At 35.0% G+C, this 19965-nt stretch overlaps 1 protein-coding gene across 1 annotated transcript in view; it reads left to right on the forward strand.

The window, feature by feature from the left end:
- The first annotated feature begins 416 nt into the window (after positions 1 to 416).
- Positions 417 to 19965, forward strand: part of rabgap1l (RAB GTPase activating protein 1-like) — a 119411-nt gene continuing 99862 nt past the window's right edge. The window contains exons 1-9 of the mRNA XM_065245649.1: positions 417 to 511; positions 8482 to 8662; positions 8907 to 9072; positions 10009 to 10204; positions 13006 to 13180; positions 15429 to 15589; positions 15713 to 15823; positions 16377 to 16443; positions 18216 to 18318. Coding sequence (XP_065101721.1) covers positions 8525 to 8662; positions 8907 to 9072; positions 10009 to 10204; positions 13006 to 13180; positions 15429 to 15589; positions 15713 to 15823; positions 16377 to 16443; positions 18216 to 18318 — 1117 coding nt within the window. The 5' untranslated portion in view covers positions 417 to 511; positions 8482 to 8524. The remainder of the gene's footprint in view (positions 512 to 8481; positions 8663 to 8906; positions 9073 to 10008; positions 10205 to 13005; positions 13181 to 15428; positions 15590 to 15712; positions 15824 to 16376; positions 16444 to 18215; positions 18319 to 19965) is intronic.

Genomic DNA, 19965 nt, shown 5'->3' on the forward strand with positions numbered 1-19965 from the left:
GACCTTTACATTGCTAATGCAATTTCCAATTTAGCTCTATGTGTATAACTACAGGAATATAGTAGGACTAAATAATGAAAAAAAACAGCCAATATATATATAAAAAAATATTAGGAATAATTTAAAAGTCTGATAAAAACATGACCTTGCCAATATGAGATACTGTCTGACTAGATAACACATCAGGGCTAGTTGTTTACCTCACAAACACTTCACATAGGAAAATATCAAATAGCTATAAAGTTATAAAGCAGTATTTAAGCATTATAACCCATGTAATTGTCGTAAATAAACATTTACTGTAATTACTTGTATAAAAACAAATAAAATCCAATAGCATGCGAACCCTGTCAACGTTCACCCTGCGGCGCTGCTGACTCACGTTTAAAGAGGGTGGGCGTGGCTCCGTACAGCGACGACGATGACGTCGCATGCGCCATGTGAAAGCTCGCGCCGATGAGGTTTGCGGATGTTTCTGCGCGTGTGCGCTCAGCTGACAGATTCACAGCAAGTAAGTTGATTTTTCACACTGTAAGGAAACTCAAAACAACAGCGAAATAACAGACAGCGTTTGCGCTCACGTCAGACACGCGCCCCTGTTTTGTTAATTATTCAGCTCGTGCTTGTATGTAAAGCTTTAAGCGGTGATAAGTGCTCGTTTGAAGTTAAAGTGACAGAAAAATCAGCTAATTGTTGACTAGCAGGGGCTAGCTGGCTAACAGACTAGCTTCAGTTTGACAGTTCGTGAGATTCTTACAGACCGCACGGACTCCTTTTTTAGCATTTTAACTAGAACGACATCTTATAACAAGATGGTATCGTGTATTGGTTGTGGTGAAGTGGTGTTTACAAAGACTTTCTTGAGGATTCGTTTCCTGTCTGTCAGCTATTCTGTTTTATCTTTAGCAAATGATATATCTTTAATGCGTCATCATATTTTCTGTTGTACATATTATCCATCTTTAAACATGCATAGGTACATGTGCAATATCTTCTCGATTAATGTCTTGGTTTTACATTGTAAATTAATGAGCAACATAACAGCATCCTCAAGTTATGCATTTAACTTAGTACCCTGCATCTGTCCCTGGAGTTGTGTTGTATTAAGGTTACAGGATAATTGGTTGGAATGGGTAGGTATCACGTATGGAACCTCAAAACCTGTTAAACAAGTCCCAGACATGTATTAGGGAAGAGATCAGATGTTAAAAATATAGTAAATAACATAATGTACAGGTAGATTTCAGCAACATTGGTTTGTGTGATCTGGTTGGCTAATGTTTAAATTGACCCGGGTTTGATAAACAAACCTTGTCAGTTTGTTTACATGTCACATGATCGTAGAGTGGTGAACTTTTTACCCGGGTAAAGTGAAACGAATGACTATCTCATTCAAATCTTGTCTGGCTTGGGAATAATTGAATATTACTTATTAACTTCAACAATGAACCAATAGGAATTAGTTATCTGTGTTACTCCAGTAACTACTGTTTTAATGTGGCAGGACCTAAGGTAAACGGATCAAATATTAACCATAGTTAGTTTATTTGCTCAGGACTGTTATCTTCTGGCAGAAGGATGTCACTTGATGAATTTACTTTCATGTGAATGCAACTTTACCATTGCCTTAGCTTTATCCATTTGGCATCCGCTTTATGCAAAGTGATATACAGTGCATTTTATTCTGTGTGTTTCGTGGCAATCGAAACCCATGACCTTTGTGCCACTAATTTTACCAACTGAGCAACAGAAACTTAAACGAATGTAGCTGTGCTATAAAAGCAATAACGCACTCAAGGCTGTGGTAAATTGTATTTTGATATTGATATCTATAAACTAATGCCTGCTACAGCGATTTCTGACATCCTATAAGATCATCACAGATCACAATGTGTGACATAAATCTAAAAAACTTGAGTAGAACGACTGTACGAAGATGACACCCACTGTTTGTAGGCCAAGATGCAAGTTTATAAACGTCATTAGCATGCACTAGTTGTAAACAAATACAGCGAGGTGAATAGCAGATGCCACATTAGCACAGGGAGCTTGCAAATAGTTTGCATAAACATAAGCCTGGCCTGTTTTTACAGTAATACTGAATATTCATCATCATGACTATTGGGTGATTCTCACGAAATCCAGACTTATAAGGTGTCCAGCATCAGATTTTTTAATTTTTAAAAAGCCCTTGAAGCCAATTTTTTTGCACATATAAGATTAAGGTCTAAACTTATTATAACCATTATATTTAAAAAATATTTCCTATAGATTTATTTAATCTTTTTAGATTATCATTATCAAAATTATCATTACCGCAACATGATATTACATTAAATATATGCATATTTACAAACTCATGTTTTAGTAATGAAAACTAAAAAGTTGTCTAGTTACTATGACAAACAAAATTTTAACTTTTATCTGGAGAGAAAAAATAAGAACTGTTTACCTGGTAGCCATCTTGAGTGTCACAGTCAATTATGTCCCTTACAACTTTTTTTTTTAATGTTAGTTCCTTGAGGGCTTAAACAATGATTGAAAATTGTTGCGGAGGATGAGAAATATGGTCTTGGACACATTTATATTCCTTATTATTGTCTCTACATTTACCAATGATCAATAAATACCACATGTTTCTTTACTGTAAATGTTTATAGTATAACATGCACTGAAGCTTTTCATTTTTTAGATATTTTTCATGTCAAAGAACCCAATCCAGTCATGGACACGTTGCGGTAATTACAATTTTCCCCTTAAATGTGGAAAAAACAACAAAACTGGTTTGTATGATGTAATTTGAAATCATGTGCAAAATAGTACGAAGATGTTTGTATGTAACAGTATGCTTCTTATTTTGATACTCTTACTTTGCATTTACTTTTTTTATCAAAATGTTTCATGACACTTCATAAGTCTAATTTCGCGAGAATCACCCTATTGCATCTCTCCCACTGAAAGACCTCCATTTAGGAGCTATGATCATAGAAATCGTCACAAATGTTTTAGGATGGCCATTTTTCATCTGAGACACAAATCACACAAATCGTAACTTGTAAAGCTCGCATAAGACAACTAATCCCTTTAAGACAACACTGGTTATTCAACATACCCCATTAACTACCAGTAAATACTACACAAAAGCAGAGAGAATAAATAGGGTTTAATTACAGATCACATTGCAGATTCACATAAAACATGGCTACAGCTTTTCTCGTATTTAAAGCGTTTTATGCAGCATTTAGTGCAAATATGTTTATCTTCAACGATGCCTACCGTGAAGAGCTGTATCCACAGAAGGGGCAGGATTTTGGGTTGACGAGCAAGGCGTGTGGACCAACCGTGCTCCACCCATGTTACCCATTTTGCCACTTTCTGCACGTCTCGTATTGAAAATGAACTAGACACTTTTGACTGCCGCGTACCGTGTGAAACCCCCTCTACATCACTCTTCTTTAATATAATACGACTGGCACATTGCTATTTGTAGCTCTCATAATATTTGACACCGTTTACATGATTCAATTTAGGAGTTCTTGTATTTAAGCTTTGACTCTTTCGGTCGAGCCCTGATTATTATTTTTTTTTGGATGTGTCAAATTTCTTTGAATTTCATATCACTCTTTCACTGTAGGACATCACTGTTGTCACAAACAGCACACCCCTTCAACCTAATTGCTTAATTATAAAATTTCTCTGTTCTTTCCCAGCATGCTCTTCCTGTTTTGCTATGTTATGTCATTAGGCAGATTTGGCCATAGTTACATCATGGCAGGCCTTGAATAAGAACAGGAAGGCAAATTATTGTTTATTGTTTACTTGACTTGAATTAAAACAACTCGATTTAAATTATTAAACAACATAATTAAAATTTTTAGTTTAGTTTGTTTATGTTTATTTGTGGTGGTTGTTCTTAAGACTTGGCTTTACAATCTTGGTCAGCAGGGCAACCTTGGCTCTTGTTTATGGCATGCTGAGGTAACCAGCATTTGGCAATTGATGCATTGTGCTAATGTCTGGTTTTAAGGGATGGGCATGAGTAATATAGAGGCAGAACTGTTGTTTCTAAAGCCTGTTTCTCTTGCTTATAAGGTGAAGTTTGTGGGCATTGTGCCTGATGCACGCCCATGAGCATAAGTTAATTGCACCAGTTTTGTCTGTGGTTCTGTGAGTGTTGCTAAATGGAGCATGTGGTGAAGTTTTAAATAAGGGATGTTGTCAGTTTGGGATGGTTTTTTAATGTGTGTGTGGGTTTGAATAGTGATGGTTTCTTTTAAGTTTTTTTTATATATATATTTATAGACATTAGCTTTTTAAATAATTTTCATTTTTATTCAAAATAAAATACAAATTATTGGAGCATCCCTAAATAATTTTGGTGAAATCTACAATTTATTAATAAATAAGTTACTACATTTGAATAGATTAAGGTTTATGCTATAACTCATCACGTAAATATGAATAGCAATGCTTTTAGTTTCTTTTAGTTTTCTAAAGTTTATAAATGATGCTAAAATGCAAAAGCCGCTAAATGCCACATGTGTCAAAAACGAGATAATGAACTTAACCGAATGTTGTCAGCAAGTATTATATGTACATCAAATACCTTCACTTCAAACCTGCTTAATTCTGGCAGTAGGCCATTCAGCGCCACATAGATTTTTAAGCAAAGTCCTTTTAAGATGAATAATCATGGATCAAATTCCATGGCACACAAAACAACCGTGGATCAAATTCAAACTTTGGTCCTTTGTGAATACTTGAACCTGAATACAACCCAAATGTGGCGGTCACATAAATCACAGCCCCCCAATGTGTGGTTCATTTTCTTTATATTTTACGTTCTGCGTTTGCAATGTTTATAGTTGCGTCTTTAGTGATATTCCAACTGTTTGCAATCTCTTGTCCAAATAAGTAATTTTTTTAAAAAGTGGAGGTTTTTGCCAAAAAAGCTTGCATGCACTAAAGTCCAATTTTTAGTCGTGCGTAAGGTCTACGCTGTAGGTTATCCGTAGCCTGATGTGCACCTAGCCAAATTTTTAACAGCTGGTCAGTTCTACGTGGACCACAAGCGCTGTGATTGGTCCATTAGAACCCCTCTTATCAGGTAAAAAAAACTGCAAGTTGAGCGTTTCACCCAGAGTTGAAAATTTTTCAATTCTCGGCGCTGAAAAAAACGGGACAAAATCCTCCAGCTGCTGGCATTTTTTGAAAGCGCTGCGCTTCCATTGAAAAATGTTGAAAGCATACACTGGCCGCCGGCGTAAATGCTTTGATGTGCACACTACCTTAGAGGGTTTTGCAGCAAAAACAGTAAAATTTGTTACCAATTAAATGACTTAAGTGGATTTTGTTAAAATAAAGCTTTTCAATTACTGACTAATAATCTTTTAATTGCAAATAAAGTGAAATTACTAAACCTAAATATAAGAGCCTGATAAAAAAATGCTCATTTACAAGAAAACACACTTAGAGGGTTTTGCATTTCAACTCCTCATTTGCTTAACCAATTTCTTTTCTTTTATGCAGATTTTTGCCACATTTTGCGAATAAGCAAAGTTTGTTCTCTATTTATATCAGGCAATTTATAAGTGGCAACTTAATGAAAATTAACCATGCTGTGGTGGCCTAACACAGCACTGCTCTGTTAGGGTTAGGCTATAATTAAAGAAGAGTGATGTGGTCACATGACTGCTGTATGTATGCATTCATCTGTCTTTGTGAAGGCCCTTTTATTGGCGTGGACTGAAGGGATATAACTACTATTGTGATAAAGGATAGTTCACCCAAAAATTTTAATTCTGTCAACGTTTGCTCACCCCTATATTATTTTAGATCAGTATTAAAAAAATTTTTCTGATGAACACAAAAAGATATTTTGATAAATGATGATAAGCACACAGCTGGTGGAAACCATTGACTTCCATAGTAGGAAAACAAATATTATGGAAGTATTGTTATAAATAATGATGAAGATATTTTAATAAAACATGGTGAGCACAGAGTTGACGGTTCCTATTGAATTCCATAGGATTTGTTTTTCCTACTATGGAAGTCAATGGTTTCCACCAGCTGTGTGCTTATCATCATTTATCAAAATTTCTTCTTTTGTGTTCATCAGATAAAGAAATTCATGCAGGCCTAGAACAACATGAGGGTACGTAAATGAAGACAGAATTGTCATTTTATCCCTTTAAAGGGATAAAACTGCAAAAATAAAAGTTAATCATTACCCCGTGCTCTTTTAAACTTGTATGAGTTACTTTTTTCTGGTGAACACAAAAAAGATATTTTGATAAATGATGGTAGGTACTAGGGGTGTGAAGAGACAGTTAATCCACGAGACAAGACGAAACACGAGATTGGGTTCACGAGAACGAGACGAGAAGAGATTTTTACACTTTTTAAGAAACCCTCAATGATAAAATAAATGAATAAGAAACTGAAATCACATTATTTTTAAATGTTTTAACTAATCAAGGACTGGCCCTAACAATTATTTTGCTAACTGATAATGAAGTAATTTGTTATTTGGGGGTAATAAAAATAGACCCAAGTGAGCAGTAGCATTTAAAATTACAAAATAACGAAGATGCAATAATAATTGGTTCAAATAAAGTATTAAAACCAAGTTACATTAAACAACATTTTGTGGCCTATAAATAAAAAGCATTATGTATGTATTATAACAAATGCCTGCAGGGGGGCGATAGAGGACTCGTCTCGCAGACGCTGTCTTCACTTTCACTTTAGACGGAGAGAAGCGCTTATTTTTAGTCAAACAATGTTTTAATCCATATTAATATTTTAATATATGTTCATTTCTTTAAACTAGAAATGAAACAGCCAATGTCATTCTTTAAGCAAGAACATGCAGTCATTAAATCATGTAACTCTGTTTGTGGGTTTAATCTGCTGAGACTGACACTGATCAACAGACAACACAACGCGTCTCAGACTTCACACAAGCTCCCAAACGAACATGATTGGTAACCTTAACAAAAAAGCAAACGCAGTAAAAGACAGAATATAATGCATGCACTGTAAAAGGGTCAAACAGAAAGCTGCATCCTCCGGAGGTCGCATATGCAGGCTGCATACGTCATCAAGGTTTATTTCAGATCATTAACTGAGCATTATATTCGCAAGTCGTGAGCATATTACAACAAGTTGCGATTAACTTAATAATAAGTAAACTTTGTAATTGTTAATAGTCTCTAATAAGTCTTTATGAAGTAAATGCAGTTTAAAAATGCGACCTCCGAAGGATGCAGTCTTTTATTTGAGAAACGGCCAGCACCTGCACAAGAAATCTCGCGAGACACATTTAATCTCGTCGCACGAGATCTCGTCACACCCCTAGTAGGTACACAATTGATGGCACTTCCATAGTATTTTTCTTTCCTACTTTGGAAGTCAATGGGTGCCGGCAGCAGCGTGCTTATATTAACCATTTACAAAATATCATCTTTTGTTTTCAGCAGTAGAAAGAAACTCATACAGATTTAGAAAAACATGAGGGTGAGTAAATTGGGCATGCACAGAATGTTCGGCAAAGGAAATTGCTATATGTTTTGAAAATAGTAAAAAAGTATCTTTCTCAGTCACTTGCATGCAGACACGTTTGCTGCATTTTATAAAGTGTGTGCACCTCTTACTTTGTCATTTAAAGCATTATTGTTCGATAAAATTTCATTAACCTTTTTAAACACCAAAAATGCTTTTTTTTGCTATTTTCGGCCAAATCATTTCGGTTGTCATTTGTGGGAAAACTCTCTCATTTATTTCGAGACGGTTGTTTGTATTCACACTGTGGTATTGAGGCTTTTGTAATAAGAAAGTGCAATCAGATTCACAATCTTCACACGCTTGGTGTACACATAGCTGTGATGTATCTGATATCGGCTTTCACCAGTTTAGATTTTTTTACTGCACGGTTTTCAATTCACAGTAACCCAAGTTTCACCTAAATTTGGGCAGCGGTTAATCTGGCAGATTTTAGCTTGATACATGAGAGCATGTTGTTAAATCAGCAGAAAGCATGTGAGATGAATCAAGCTGGTTGCTTTCGTTTTCCAAAAAACACAGCTGTGTGTATCAAACAGTTTGGCTTTATAATATTGAAAGCAAAGTGTTTGTTCTCTTTGCTTTTCTATTTAAAGGTCTGCACTGTCAAAATTTGCATCAGGACAAGGACAAATCTTGTCGACATTAACATTTCTTGCTTTGTTGTTGATGTTCACATTCTTTGCATAACTATATGAATCAGTATAAATTAGATGTGATGTGTGATGGCTAATCTACTTTTTCATCCTGATGAGCACAAGGAAGTCTTGCCTACATTATTTCCTGCTAAACATTCAGTATATCCCGGAATGAGTCGAGTTATGGAAGTTCGGTGCGTTTTCGATGCAGTTTGATTTTGTGTGAAATAATAATGTGGAGCATGTATCCAGTGTGACTGGTCTGTCTGGTTGGTAGGGTTGTAGGAGCAGTCGCAGTGGGCGAACTGTCCCAGGCTATCATGGAGAACAGCTCCTCTCTGGGCAGAGTAAGTGGATCCACTGAATCTGTGTCAACCGTCACCAGTGAGGAGTTCGTGCTGGTTCAGCCCACCGCTGGGGGGTCACCGTCCAGCTCGGAGGGGAGGCCAAAACTAAAGGTATCTCTGTCTTTCTCTCTCTCTCTCTGTTTGTGTGGCTTAACCATATTTGTTTAGTGGGGGTCTCAGCCCCTTATTTGTCGGTAGTTGTGGTATTGTAATGTGGTGGATGTCAAGTGAAAGTTGGGTTTTGAAATAAATGAGTCAAGAACATTTTGTGAAAATATAACCTTGATATATTTAATATATTGACTGAGTAAGGTCATGTCAATAATTGAAATCAAACTTTGTCTCTCTCTTTCAGATGACATTGAATGGTAGCGAGCAGTTGGAGCGGGCGATGGAGGAGGTGCTAGATGATGTAGTTGATGGATCTGGACCTGCAGAGGAAACAGGTGGTCGGGAGGCTCCTGCAACACCCAGCTCTCACATCAGACCACCCAGTCTAAATCTGGACACATCCACACCTGGTATATTGCACACTAAAGGGCCGGGTATACTTTTTTCCGGGTCTGCGTCCATCTCTCACGCGCCCGTTTCCCCGCAGCTTTCAAAGTATACTCACAGCGGCTATTTTTTCATGTTTAAGTGCTATAATTGTGTCCCCAGTGCTTGTATCAACCTAGAAAATGTGAAAAAGATCAACCCAGTAAATTAGTTTTGGTAAACCATTCTCCGCAAGCATGTAAAAAAATAGGTCATTGAAAGTTGGCTCCCCTTGTGATGTCAGAGGGGGATAATGCCGCCCCTTAATCTGCACTATCCAACCACGACACTGCCATTTAGTGCAGAGATCAGCTTATTTGCATTTAAAAGGACACCAAAAAACATACCTACAAAGTGTCAATTTTAACATGTTATAATAAATTATCTCTATGATATTTTGAGCTAAAACTTTACATATGTACTCTGGGGACACCAAAGATTTATTTAAGATTTACATTTTAAAAAAGTCGTGTGAAAATTTTTTTGCGAATAAAACAAAATGTGAATAATGGGAGATGGAAACGCACTTCTTTTCTCTTCTGTGGTATCTAAGATTAAATAGAGCAATGTCAGACTATGCCTGCTTCCTGCTGCGAAGCGCTAAAGTCAATGGGGGCTTTTGACTATTCACTTCCTCTCTACCTTTCACAAACTACCTCATTCAGCTTGTGTCAAGAACAACAGAACAAAGCGTTGACCTTTGCATGTGTTAGTTTTTAGGTACTGTTTGAATCATCGCAATTATATATGATGTGCATTACCTGGCTATTATACAACAGCTTCAAATGTGGATTGTGAAGTGTTACATAATGTGAAGTCGGTGCCATATTTTAATATAATATAATAAAAATGTATTGTATGTAATGCAGTGCATGATACAAACACGCATACTGTAGACATTTCAGTTTCTATATCCACAGAAGCGTTGGGCGATTCGGCAGTGCAAGAGGAGGACAGCGTTCAGTTCAGCAAACTCTCCTATCTGGGGTGCACCTGGGTGAAGGCTCCTCGTAATGAGACCGAAGCTCAGAAAGCCATGGCCACCTTGCGGGCAGAGAGTGCCATTCCCATCCCCGTCACCCTTCATGTGCCCAGCAGTCCGGAAGGCTGCGTACGGTCAGTCACTAACCAAAAAGATCACTAGTTGTCAATGTTTTTTCAAATATTAAATGCGGTTGAAATTCATTTTGAATTCAAAATGTTCGATCTGAACTTTTGGAGCCCAGTGTAAAACATACATTACACAAGCAGTTTGTGTCACACCCATCCCTCTTCACTTTACTTTCGATTGTATTTGTTCGGCCACAGTGTGTTGCTCTGAGACAGACCTCATTTAAGATTGGCGGTGGAAAATGTGGCTTCTCTGTGCTTTCAGCACCCTTGGCTGTGCTTGTGTTCGGTGTGATGTGAGCTGCTTTTAGCTCGTGCTTTCAGGTTCAGAAATGTGATGTTGCACTTCTGTTTTCTCACCCTGGGTTTTTTTTCTCAGGAACTGTGGTGTAACCTCAGGTTGAACATTTCGCTTGCCTCTATATACGTTTCTAAAATTGCGCGTGCAAATTTAGATGAGCATTGCAGCTGGTCATTAGCTATTTCACAAGACAAAAAGAAGGAATTATAACACTTTACAATAAGGCTTTGTTTGGTAACATTACAGTTAAAAGCAGCACAGTGGCTCAGTGGGTCACAGCAAGAAGGTCCAAAGTTAGGTCAGGTGGCCTTTATGTGTGGACTTTGCATATTCTCTGTGTCAGCGTTGGTTTACCCTGGTACTCCGGTTTCTTCACACAGACCAAAAACATGCAAGTTAGTTGAATTGGAAATACCAAATTGATCCCCCCTAACCTGTGTATGGATTAAAGGAATATTAAATTTTCTTAAAAGAAAAATCCAGATAATTTACTCACCACCATGTCATCCAAAATGTTGATGTCTTTCTTTGTTCAGTCGAGAAGAAATTATGTTTTTTGAGGAAAACATTGCAGGATTTTTCTCATTTCAATGGACTTTAATGGACCCCAACACTTAACACTTAACTCAACACTTAACAGTTTTTTTCAACGGAGTTTCAAAGGACTATAAACGATCCCAAACGAGGCATAAGGGTCTTATCTAGCGAAACGAAAAAAAAAGCTCTTTTAAACCAAAACTTTTCGTCTAGGTCCGGTCCAGCGTGACCTAACATAAATGCGTAGTGATGTAGGGAGGTCACGTGTTACATATATAAAACGCACATTTGCGGACCATTGTAAACAATAAACTGACACAAAGACATTAATAAGTATTATTCAACATACAACAACGTCGGAACGGTCCTCTTTCAACACACTTGTAAACACTGGGGCGGAGTTTCGCGTTCGTCCTCTGTGACCTCTTGACGTCATGATGTATTGCGTGGGGTCACGCTGGCGCATCACGACCGGATCTAGACGAGAAGTTGTGGTTTAAAAGTGCATTTTTTTTTTGTTGTCAAAAATGACAATCGTTTAGCTAGATAAGACCCTAATGCCTCGTTTGGGATCGTTTAGAGTCCTTTGAAACTCCGTTGAAAAAACTGTTAAGTGTTGAGTTAAGTATTAAATGTTGGGCTCTATTAAAGTCCATTAAAATGAGAAAAATCCTGCAATGTTTTCCTCAAAAAACATAATTTCCTCTCGACTGAACAAAGAAAGACATCAACATTTTGGATGACATGGTGGTGAGTAAATTATCTGGATTTTTCTTTTAAGAAAATGGACTAATCCTTTAACTTAGCATAGATGCTGTAATGGTGTGAAGAACAAAGAAAGAAAGAACATGAACTGACAATGATTTATATAGTTTTTATTAGGGCTGTCAAAAGATTAATCATGATTAATCCCATACAAAATAAAAGTTTGTGTTTGCATAATATATTTGTGTGTGCAATTATTATGTATATGTAAAATTATATATATTTTACACAAATTTTTTACATGCTTACACACACATATAAATGTTTCTTAAATGCATACATGCATGTGTGTGTGTGTATATATATATATATATATATATATATATATATATATATATATATATATATATATATATATATATAGATATATAGATATATAGATATATAGATATATAGATATATATATATAGATATATATATAGATATATAGATACATTTTGTCATTATTCACTCATCCTAAACTTGTTACAAACCTGTATAAATGTCTTTGTTCTGCTGAACACAAAGGAAGATATTTGTAATCGGGCAGGAAACCGAGGCACCATCGACATTTATAGTAGTGAAAAAGAATACTATGGAAGTCAAAGGTGCACAAAAGCGGTTTGGTTAAAAGACATTGCTAAAAATATCTTCCTTTGTGTCCTGCATGACAAAAAATGTATACAGGTTTGTAAAAACTTTAGGGCGAGTAAATTATGACAAGAATTTCAAACTATCCCTTTAACTAATATTAACAAATACAAACTTATTGTAAAGTGTTACCAAAAAAAACGTACTCAACAATTTAAATAACTTGTTTTATAATAACTTTTGTTTCAAAGTCTTGCTCATGTAAATATTCGCTCTTGTGACTTCATTTGAATTTGTTTAGCTATTGCATTGTGTAACTTTTACAAGCATCTTTTTGACAGAAATGCAATATAATATACATAACTATATTTTTATTACCTTAGAATAAGACGTTTTTATGTACATACACCGCAGGTCCTGTTACATGGAGGTCGCCGTCATGTTTCTACAGTAGCCCTAAACGGACAAACTGTTCTATGTAGAGCAAATTTTGTCACTATGTTGTCTCAGGCGATGACGTGTTTGTCCTGTGGCTCACCGCTTGATGTCGCTAAAGTCGTACCCAGTGTTCCTTTAAGTATATTGTTAGAACCCTCCGAGTTTATTTATGTCTCTTTTTCTTGTGTTATTACAGAGTTGTCGACCAGGCCACTGGAACAGAGATCGCATCTTTTCCCATCTATAAAGTGTTGTTCTGCGCACGAGGACAAGAGGGCTCTGTCGAGAGCGATTGCTTTTGCTTCACCGAGAGCTACCGCAGCACTGAGGAGTTTCAAATCCATGTCTTCTCCTGCCATATTAAAGAGGCTGTGAGTTAATGCTGAACCACAACTTAGCTTTTATATAACTGGTGGTCAAACCATGTATAGATGGCTCACTGTATGCTGTCTACTAGGGTTGTAAATACAATTCGATACAAAATCGATTTGCTCGATTTTTGCTGATACATCAAACGCTTCTTCGATTCGATCTGATTCTATTCAATTGTCGATATTTTATTTTACATGTCTAGTAAAGCAGTTACATTTTTACTTACAAATGCAACCAAAATATATAAGCTGAACATTTAATTAAACTCTTTGATAATGGCACAATCTCTGTCCCAGTTGGAACAACAAACTAACAAAATATACTCTTTTTAAATAAAGAAAAATTAATAATGAGGGGCAAAATGTCACATTAAATCAAGCTTAAGAGGGCAACAGTCAAAGTCTTTCAGTATTTTGTGCAATAGTGACAATCACTGAGGTAGTTATAGAAATAATAAATTAATATAAAAAATGAAAGCTGTTAAACTTAAAGGAACAGTATGTAAGAAATGTATATAAATTAATCATAAAATGGCCCTGATATGTCACTAGACATTAAGAAATCATTTTCACTTCAAATACTTTGAAAATACAAAAGGTCAGGAAGTTGTCATTTAAAAATTGGAGTTGCAGCCCTCAACTGATGTTTATGTTGTCATTTTGTGTATTGGCCACCAGTTGTGTGATTGCAGTACCAGTTTTAGCCACAAGTTTTGTGATTGCAATACCAGTTTTGGCCACAATGCTACATACTGTTCCTTTAAGCATTTGATCTGTGACACAACATCAGATCTAACAGTAAAGTGCTGGAGAGAAAATAAAGGTACCTCAAATCGATTTCTTATGTGTGGCATCAATGCATCGGATGATTCGAAATAAAATCGATTTATTGATCCATATCGATGTTTGTAGTATCTGATTTGGAATACTTTATTAAATATAAATAAATATAATTCAACCAAATTGCACTAGAGGCTTTAATATCACAGTTTTATTACTGCATTTATTTTGTTATTTAGTACAAATCAAAGGAGGAGCTATGATGCAAAAGCCGCTAAAAGCCACCTCCGTCAAAAATGCTCTCGGCACATATAATACATTCAAATCCGGCCATTTAGAAATACCCGTTTGTTGGCAGAATCAATTAAATTTTTAATTAAGAAAAAACGCTTATCTGCCAATGACGAATTTTTACGGCAATCCATATTTCCACTATTATCCACTAGGTGTCCCTCTTACCCAACTTATAAAACACTAAAGCATCAACTGATCCAAAAACAGTAAAAAAAAAAAACGTGTATGTTTTGATCATCGCTCTGTATCTGATCTCTAACAAAATTCCTTTACAAAAATGCTACATTTTGTATTTTTGAAGGATCCTACCCATATTTGAGAGGGGATAAAAAGAGAACAAATAAAGATGGGATAAAAAAAAATTTAAAGCAGAGGGTTTGTTCTTTCATTTGTTATTTTGTATGTTTATATATTTAAAAAAATCATAACAGCGCTGACTGTCAACTTTTTTTTTACGTCTGATAAAATGTTAATTTGCAATAATAAATGTAAGATGAGCTCTTTAACTCATTCCCCGCCAGCCATTTTTTTTTTTTTAAGTTGCCCGCCACATTTTTTGTGATTTTCACAAAATTTGCACAAAAAGCCTCCAGGAAAATTATCTTCTAAAAATATATAAACATACAAATATATCAAATGAAAGAACAGACCCTCTGCTTTCAAACAAACAATAAACAAACAAAACGGGAGAAAACGTTTCATCCTATCTTTATTTTTTCTCTACTTATAAACTCTTAAATATGGGTATTTTTCTTAAAAAAAAAAAAAAAAAAAAAATTAGCAAAAAGCTGAAATAATAGCATTTTTGTGAAGGAATTTTGTATAATTTTTTGCTTCAGTTTTTATAAATTGGGTAAGTGGATAATTGCAGTATTACAGATTAACATAAAACCTCATCAGGAACAAATTTTTTTATGCAAATGTTTTCTCTTAATTAAAAAGTAAGAAAGAAATAATAAATGTATATTATATCAGGCTGAACTGTTGTCTAATAAACTATATTTGTAGTATGAGTGTTTGTTATAGTGTTGCAATGCATGCTGGTAAACCTTATAAATCCCTCTGAAGTTAGCTTATAGTTTGTATGACTGTTGAAATTGCATATTCATTACTAAGCAATAAAGTAAATATTTCAGTGCAGATGTCTAAAGCTCAACTTCCTTTCTTTATTTAGGTTAGTCGCATTCTCTATAGCTTCTCAACAGCCTTCAAGCGTTCGTCAAAAGCTGCCACTGACATGCGAGACGCTGCGTTGCCTCTGTCCCCCGATAGCGACGTTTTCACCTTCGCCGTTTCGCTAGAAGTGAAAGAAGATGATGGGAAAGGAAACTTCAGGTCTGTCTTCAATCACTTATGGGGGATTTTCAGTTCTCCAAATTCCCTCTTATTTGTAATATATTAGTTTCAGAGAAGTGATGATTACGTAAATAAAGTGTTTTTCATCGTCTTCTTTTCTAGCCCTGTCCCTAAAGACAGAGAAAAATATTATTTCAAGCTACGGCAAGGTGTGCCGAAAAAGGTGGTGGTCACCGTCCAGCAAATGAACAATAAGGAGCTGGTGATAGAGAGGTGCGTTCTGGGATACGAATGCTTGAGTTTGTGTTAGAAATGTAGCTTTATTTCAACCTGAGCTGTTTCACTGCAGTCACAGATGCTTTTATACAAAGCAGCTACAAGGTATACTGTACATTAATCATTTCATGTTCAATGGGAATTGAACCCATGACCTTTTATTTCACATATTTCCTTCCTGTGTTGACATGCGTTTCGATTTAGGAAAGCAGAGTTGGGTGTTGTCATAAGCAAATAAAAATGATTAAAAGTTGGACTTTGAGTTGCTAATACATCATCTTGCTTTATAACCATTAGGCCAACATTGTTCTTTACAGTCTTTAGATTACAATATGCAATGCATGCTTTTCAAAAAGAGTTGCATTAGTTATGAATGAAAAGTGTGATTCCCTCTGTGACCACTTGATGGCACTCTGGCCACAATAGAAAAGGCCCTGTTTGGGAAACTTTACAAACTTGCATGATTTGCAGTAATTTTTAAAATTATGTAATGTGATATATACTATATTATAAACAGTTTTCTGAATGACATTCCCCATGTTTGTTTCAGGTGCTTTGGGATGTTGCTCAGCCCTGGGCAGAAGGTTCGAAACAGTGACATGCATCTTCTCGAAATGGTAAAACACTTTGCTGAATTCCTGTTATAATTCCTCAAACCCCCAAAAAACATTTATAAAGCCATATACTGTATGTGACCCTGGACCACAAAACCAGTCATAAGTAGCACGGGTGTATTTGTAGCATTAGCCAACAATACATTGCATTGTATGGGTCAAAATTATCTTTTTTTTTTAAATGCCAAAAATCATTAGGATATTAAGTAAGGATCATGTTCCATGAAGATATTTAGTAAATTGCCTATCGTAAATATATTAAAAATGTATTTATTATTAGTAATATGTGTTGCTAAGGATAAATATAAAGCAGATTTTCTCAATATTTAAATATTTTTTGCACCCTCCTATTCCATATTTTTTTTAAATAGTTGCATCTCGGTCAAATATTGTCCTATCCTAACAAACCACACATCAATGGAAATATTATTTATGAATTTATATTTCAAAAATTGGTTTTGTGATCCAGGGTGAGACATTTCTCACATCTGAATGAATTATACTGTTTTAAATTCTTTCTGTTGGCATTTTTAGTAACACATGATGGCTATACAGCAAATGTATTTTTTCATTTGCAAGGCAGTTTTACATTGGACCCAAGGAGTTAAATTGGCATTACAAAATGACTTTGTTTGATGCATTCAGTTCCTCTTTTTTAAAAAATGAAACAATTATATGTTAGAAATAGGCCATAGGCCGCAGCAGCTGTGTTTTGCTGGTGGCATATATAAGGAAAAAAAATTAAAAAATAAATGAATATAATTTGTATAATAATTTTTTTGTCTCAAGATGCACATCAGTATTGTTTTTTGTAAAGTTTGATTATAAAACTACTTAAATGTCCTAATATAACTAAGGCTTAGTCCTGAATTAATCTAAACCCTGTCTGGGAAACCACCCCTAATGTATTAACACATTTTCCTCCCACCTGTTTACATTACATTAGAGATATAAGCTTTCCAGCATTGTTCGAACATGTAGCTGTCTACATAACAATGCAAAAAATTAGTTTTGTTTTTTAAAAAAAAAAGTAAAAAGAAAATCAAGTTAGTTTATACTTAAAATAAGTTTTTTATAAAAGAACTTTAATTATGAATTGTCATTTAGTTTTCAGAAAACAAGACTTAATCTCTCAGGTCATTTTGCTTCTCAAGTAAATATATCTCGATTTAAGAATTTTTAGAAATTTTATGTTGGGCAAGACAAAAACACTAAGTACTGTAAGACATTGATGTCTTTCATGTTGTTTAAAAGTTCATTAAATGTATTGCAAAAATACATTTGCATTGCTTTTACCCATTTGTATATTTTTATTTGTGACCACAAAATCGTAAGGGTAAATTTTTTTTCAATTGAGAATTTTATATTATCTGAAAGCTGAATAAATAATATTGCCATTGATGTATTGGTTTGTTAGGATAGGACAATAATTAGAAAATCTGGAATCTGAGTGTGAAAAAAAATATTGAGAAAATCGACACATATTACTAATGATTACAGAAATATTTACGGTAGGAAATGTACAATGGTTAATTATCTTTACTAAATATCCTAATGATTTTTTTTTTGGCATTTAACAATCATTTTGATCCATACAATGTATTTTTGGGTATTGCTACAACTATACCCATACTACTAATGACTGGGGTTGTGGTCCAGAGCCACATACAAGTCTCGTAAATCAAATCAAACAAGATATAACTCATTTGAAGAGTTGCATTAAAATGTCATACGAGTGCTCTATATAATATCGTTACCTGTGTTTCTGCTTGAAGGAGTCCATGGGGAAAAACGCTGATGGCAAGGCGTATGTTATCACTGGGACCTGGAACCCAAACACTCCAGCTTTCCAGCCACTCAACGAAGAGACACCGAAAGGTGAGACTTGACCCACGACCCTGTAAATAAGTGGATATTTTGCATGCCTATGTTTTTGGAAACACTGTGGTCAAAAGGTTTTTTTATTTAACATTTTTATAACAGCAGCTTTTCATTTTACCCATAAATATGTAATATCTTTAAGTGCATTTTAAGGAGAAAAAAAAAACTATTTTTATTGATTTAATTACATTCCAGCTTTTTAGATTACGCTTCAGTTTAATGTGTTTAAAACGACATGCCTAATTTCTTCCCTGCATGAATTGAGTTTTTCATTTCTAGCCTGCGTTTTATTACACTTGTGCAAAAGTTAGCTTGAATTTGTGTTCGTTTGTAGGTTTTAATGATGTCTCCCACCGTTGATTTTCCTCTCTTTTTGTCAAGACACTATATTTGGCTCGACTTAATCGTAATTGGAATCGTTTTCTCTCGTAAATCTGTAACTTTCGCTGGTCTTGTTTCCCGTTAATTGAAATAATAAACCCCCTTCGGTGTGAAATGAGATGGTTTTCTCTAGTTCTCGCTGATCTGTGACTTGTTTTACCAAACGGTTTACTTTCTCTTTCACACCTAAAAAGAAGACTGTGGTTCCCAAACTGGGGGGTGCATGATGGAGCCAGGGGGGCTCCAGTTTTATGACATTTTAGAAATTACTTGATCATAAATTGATAAATAAATACCGCTACCAAGCAATAGCACTTCATTATATAATTTAGGATGTTTTGTTTAATTCAGATTTTAAGCTTGAGATTGTTTTATGTTATGAATTTTCGTTGGGGGTCCGCAAAGGGAATCATCCTACACAAAGGGGGGCGCAGTCCGAAAAGTTTGAGAACCACTGCTTTTCTGAACACAAATGAAATTTTCAAGATGATAGTTTGTTCTCAATCCAGACTGCCTTTGTGTTTGACCTTTAGTCTTGGAGTTGGTTGAATATGGACTACATGTGCAGCATGGTAATTATGCTCGAAAAACTACATGGCACAATAAGTAATCACAGTTCAACATGTAAATCACCATCTTTTACTGTGCTGCATTTAAAAGTCATTTGATATATCACACAAAATGCATTTAAAGGGATAGTTCAAAATTGTATCATCGTTTACTCACCCTCATGTTGTTACAAACCTTTAAAAATGTCTTTGTTCTGATTAACACAAAGATGTGTTATGCTAAATTTTCATAGCATCCGATGACACACGTGAAGTTCATATTCAGAGCTGATGTCAGAGTTCACGAGGATTTCATTGTTTCATTGTTTCACAACGTATAAAATATAGTTGAGAAAAGTCAACTTAATTTTATAAGTTATAACAACTCACCTGTAGTTATAACAACTCATCTCTAGTCAAGATAAATAATAGTAAGTTGAAATGACTTGTAAATCTGAGTTGATTCAACAAAAAATTTTAAGGCAGAAAAAAAAGTATTTTTTTACAGTGCACTAACAGCCTCAAAATAAAAGTTTAAGCGAAATGAAGTTGACAGAAATATATTACTGTTGTATAGTAAAATCTACTTTTGAAATATAATAAAAATAATGATTATAAATTATTTGCATTTCTTAAGTAATATAATCACCCTCAAAAGATTTGTACTTTCATTTTTAATTTTAACAAAGTTTTGTTGTGCAGCACTTTGACAAAA

Source organism: Paramisgurnus dabryanus, chromosome 24 (assembly GCF_030506205.2).
Source record: "Paramisgurnus dabryanus chromosome 24, PD_genome_1.1, whole genome shotgun sequence".
Lineage (NCBI taxonomy): Eukaryota > Metazoa > Chordata > Actinopteri > Cypriniformes > Cobitidae > Paramisgurnus > Paramisgurnus dabryanus.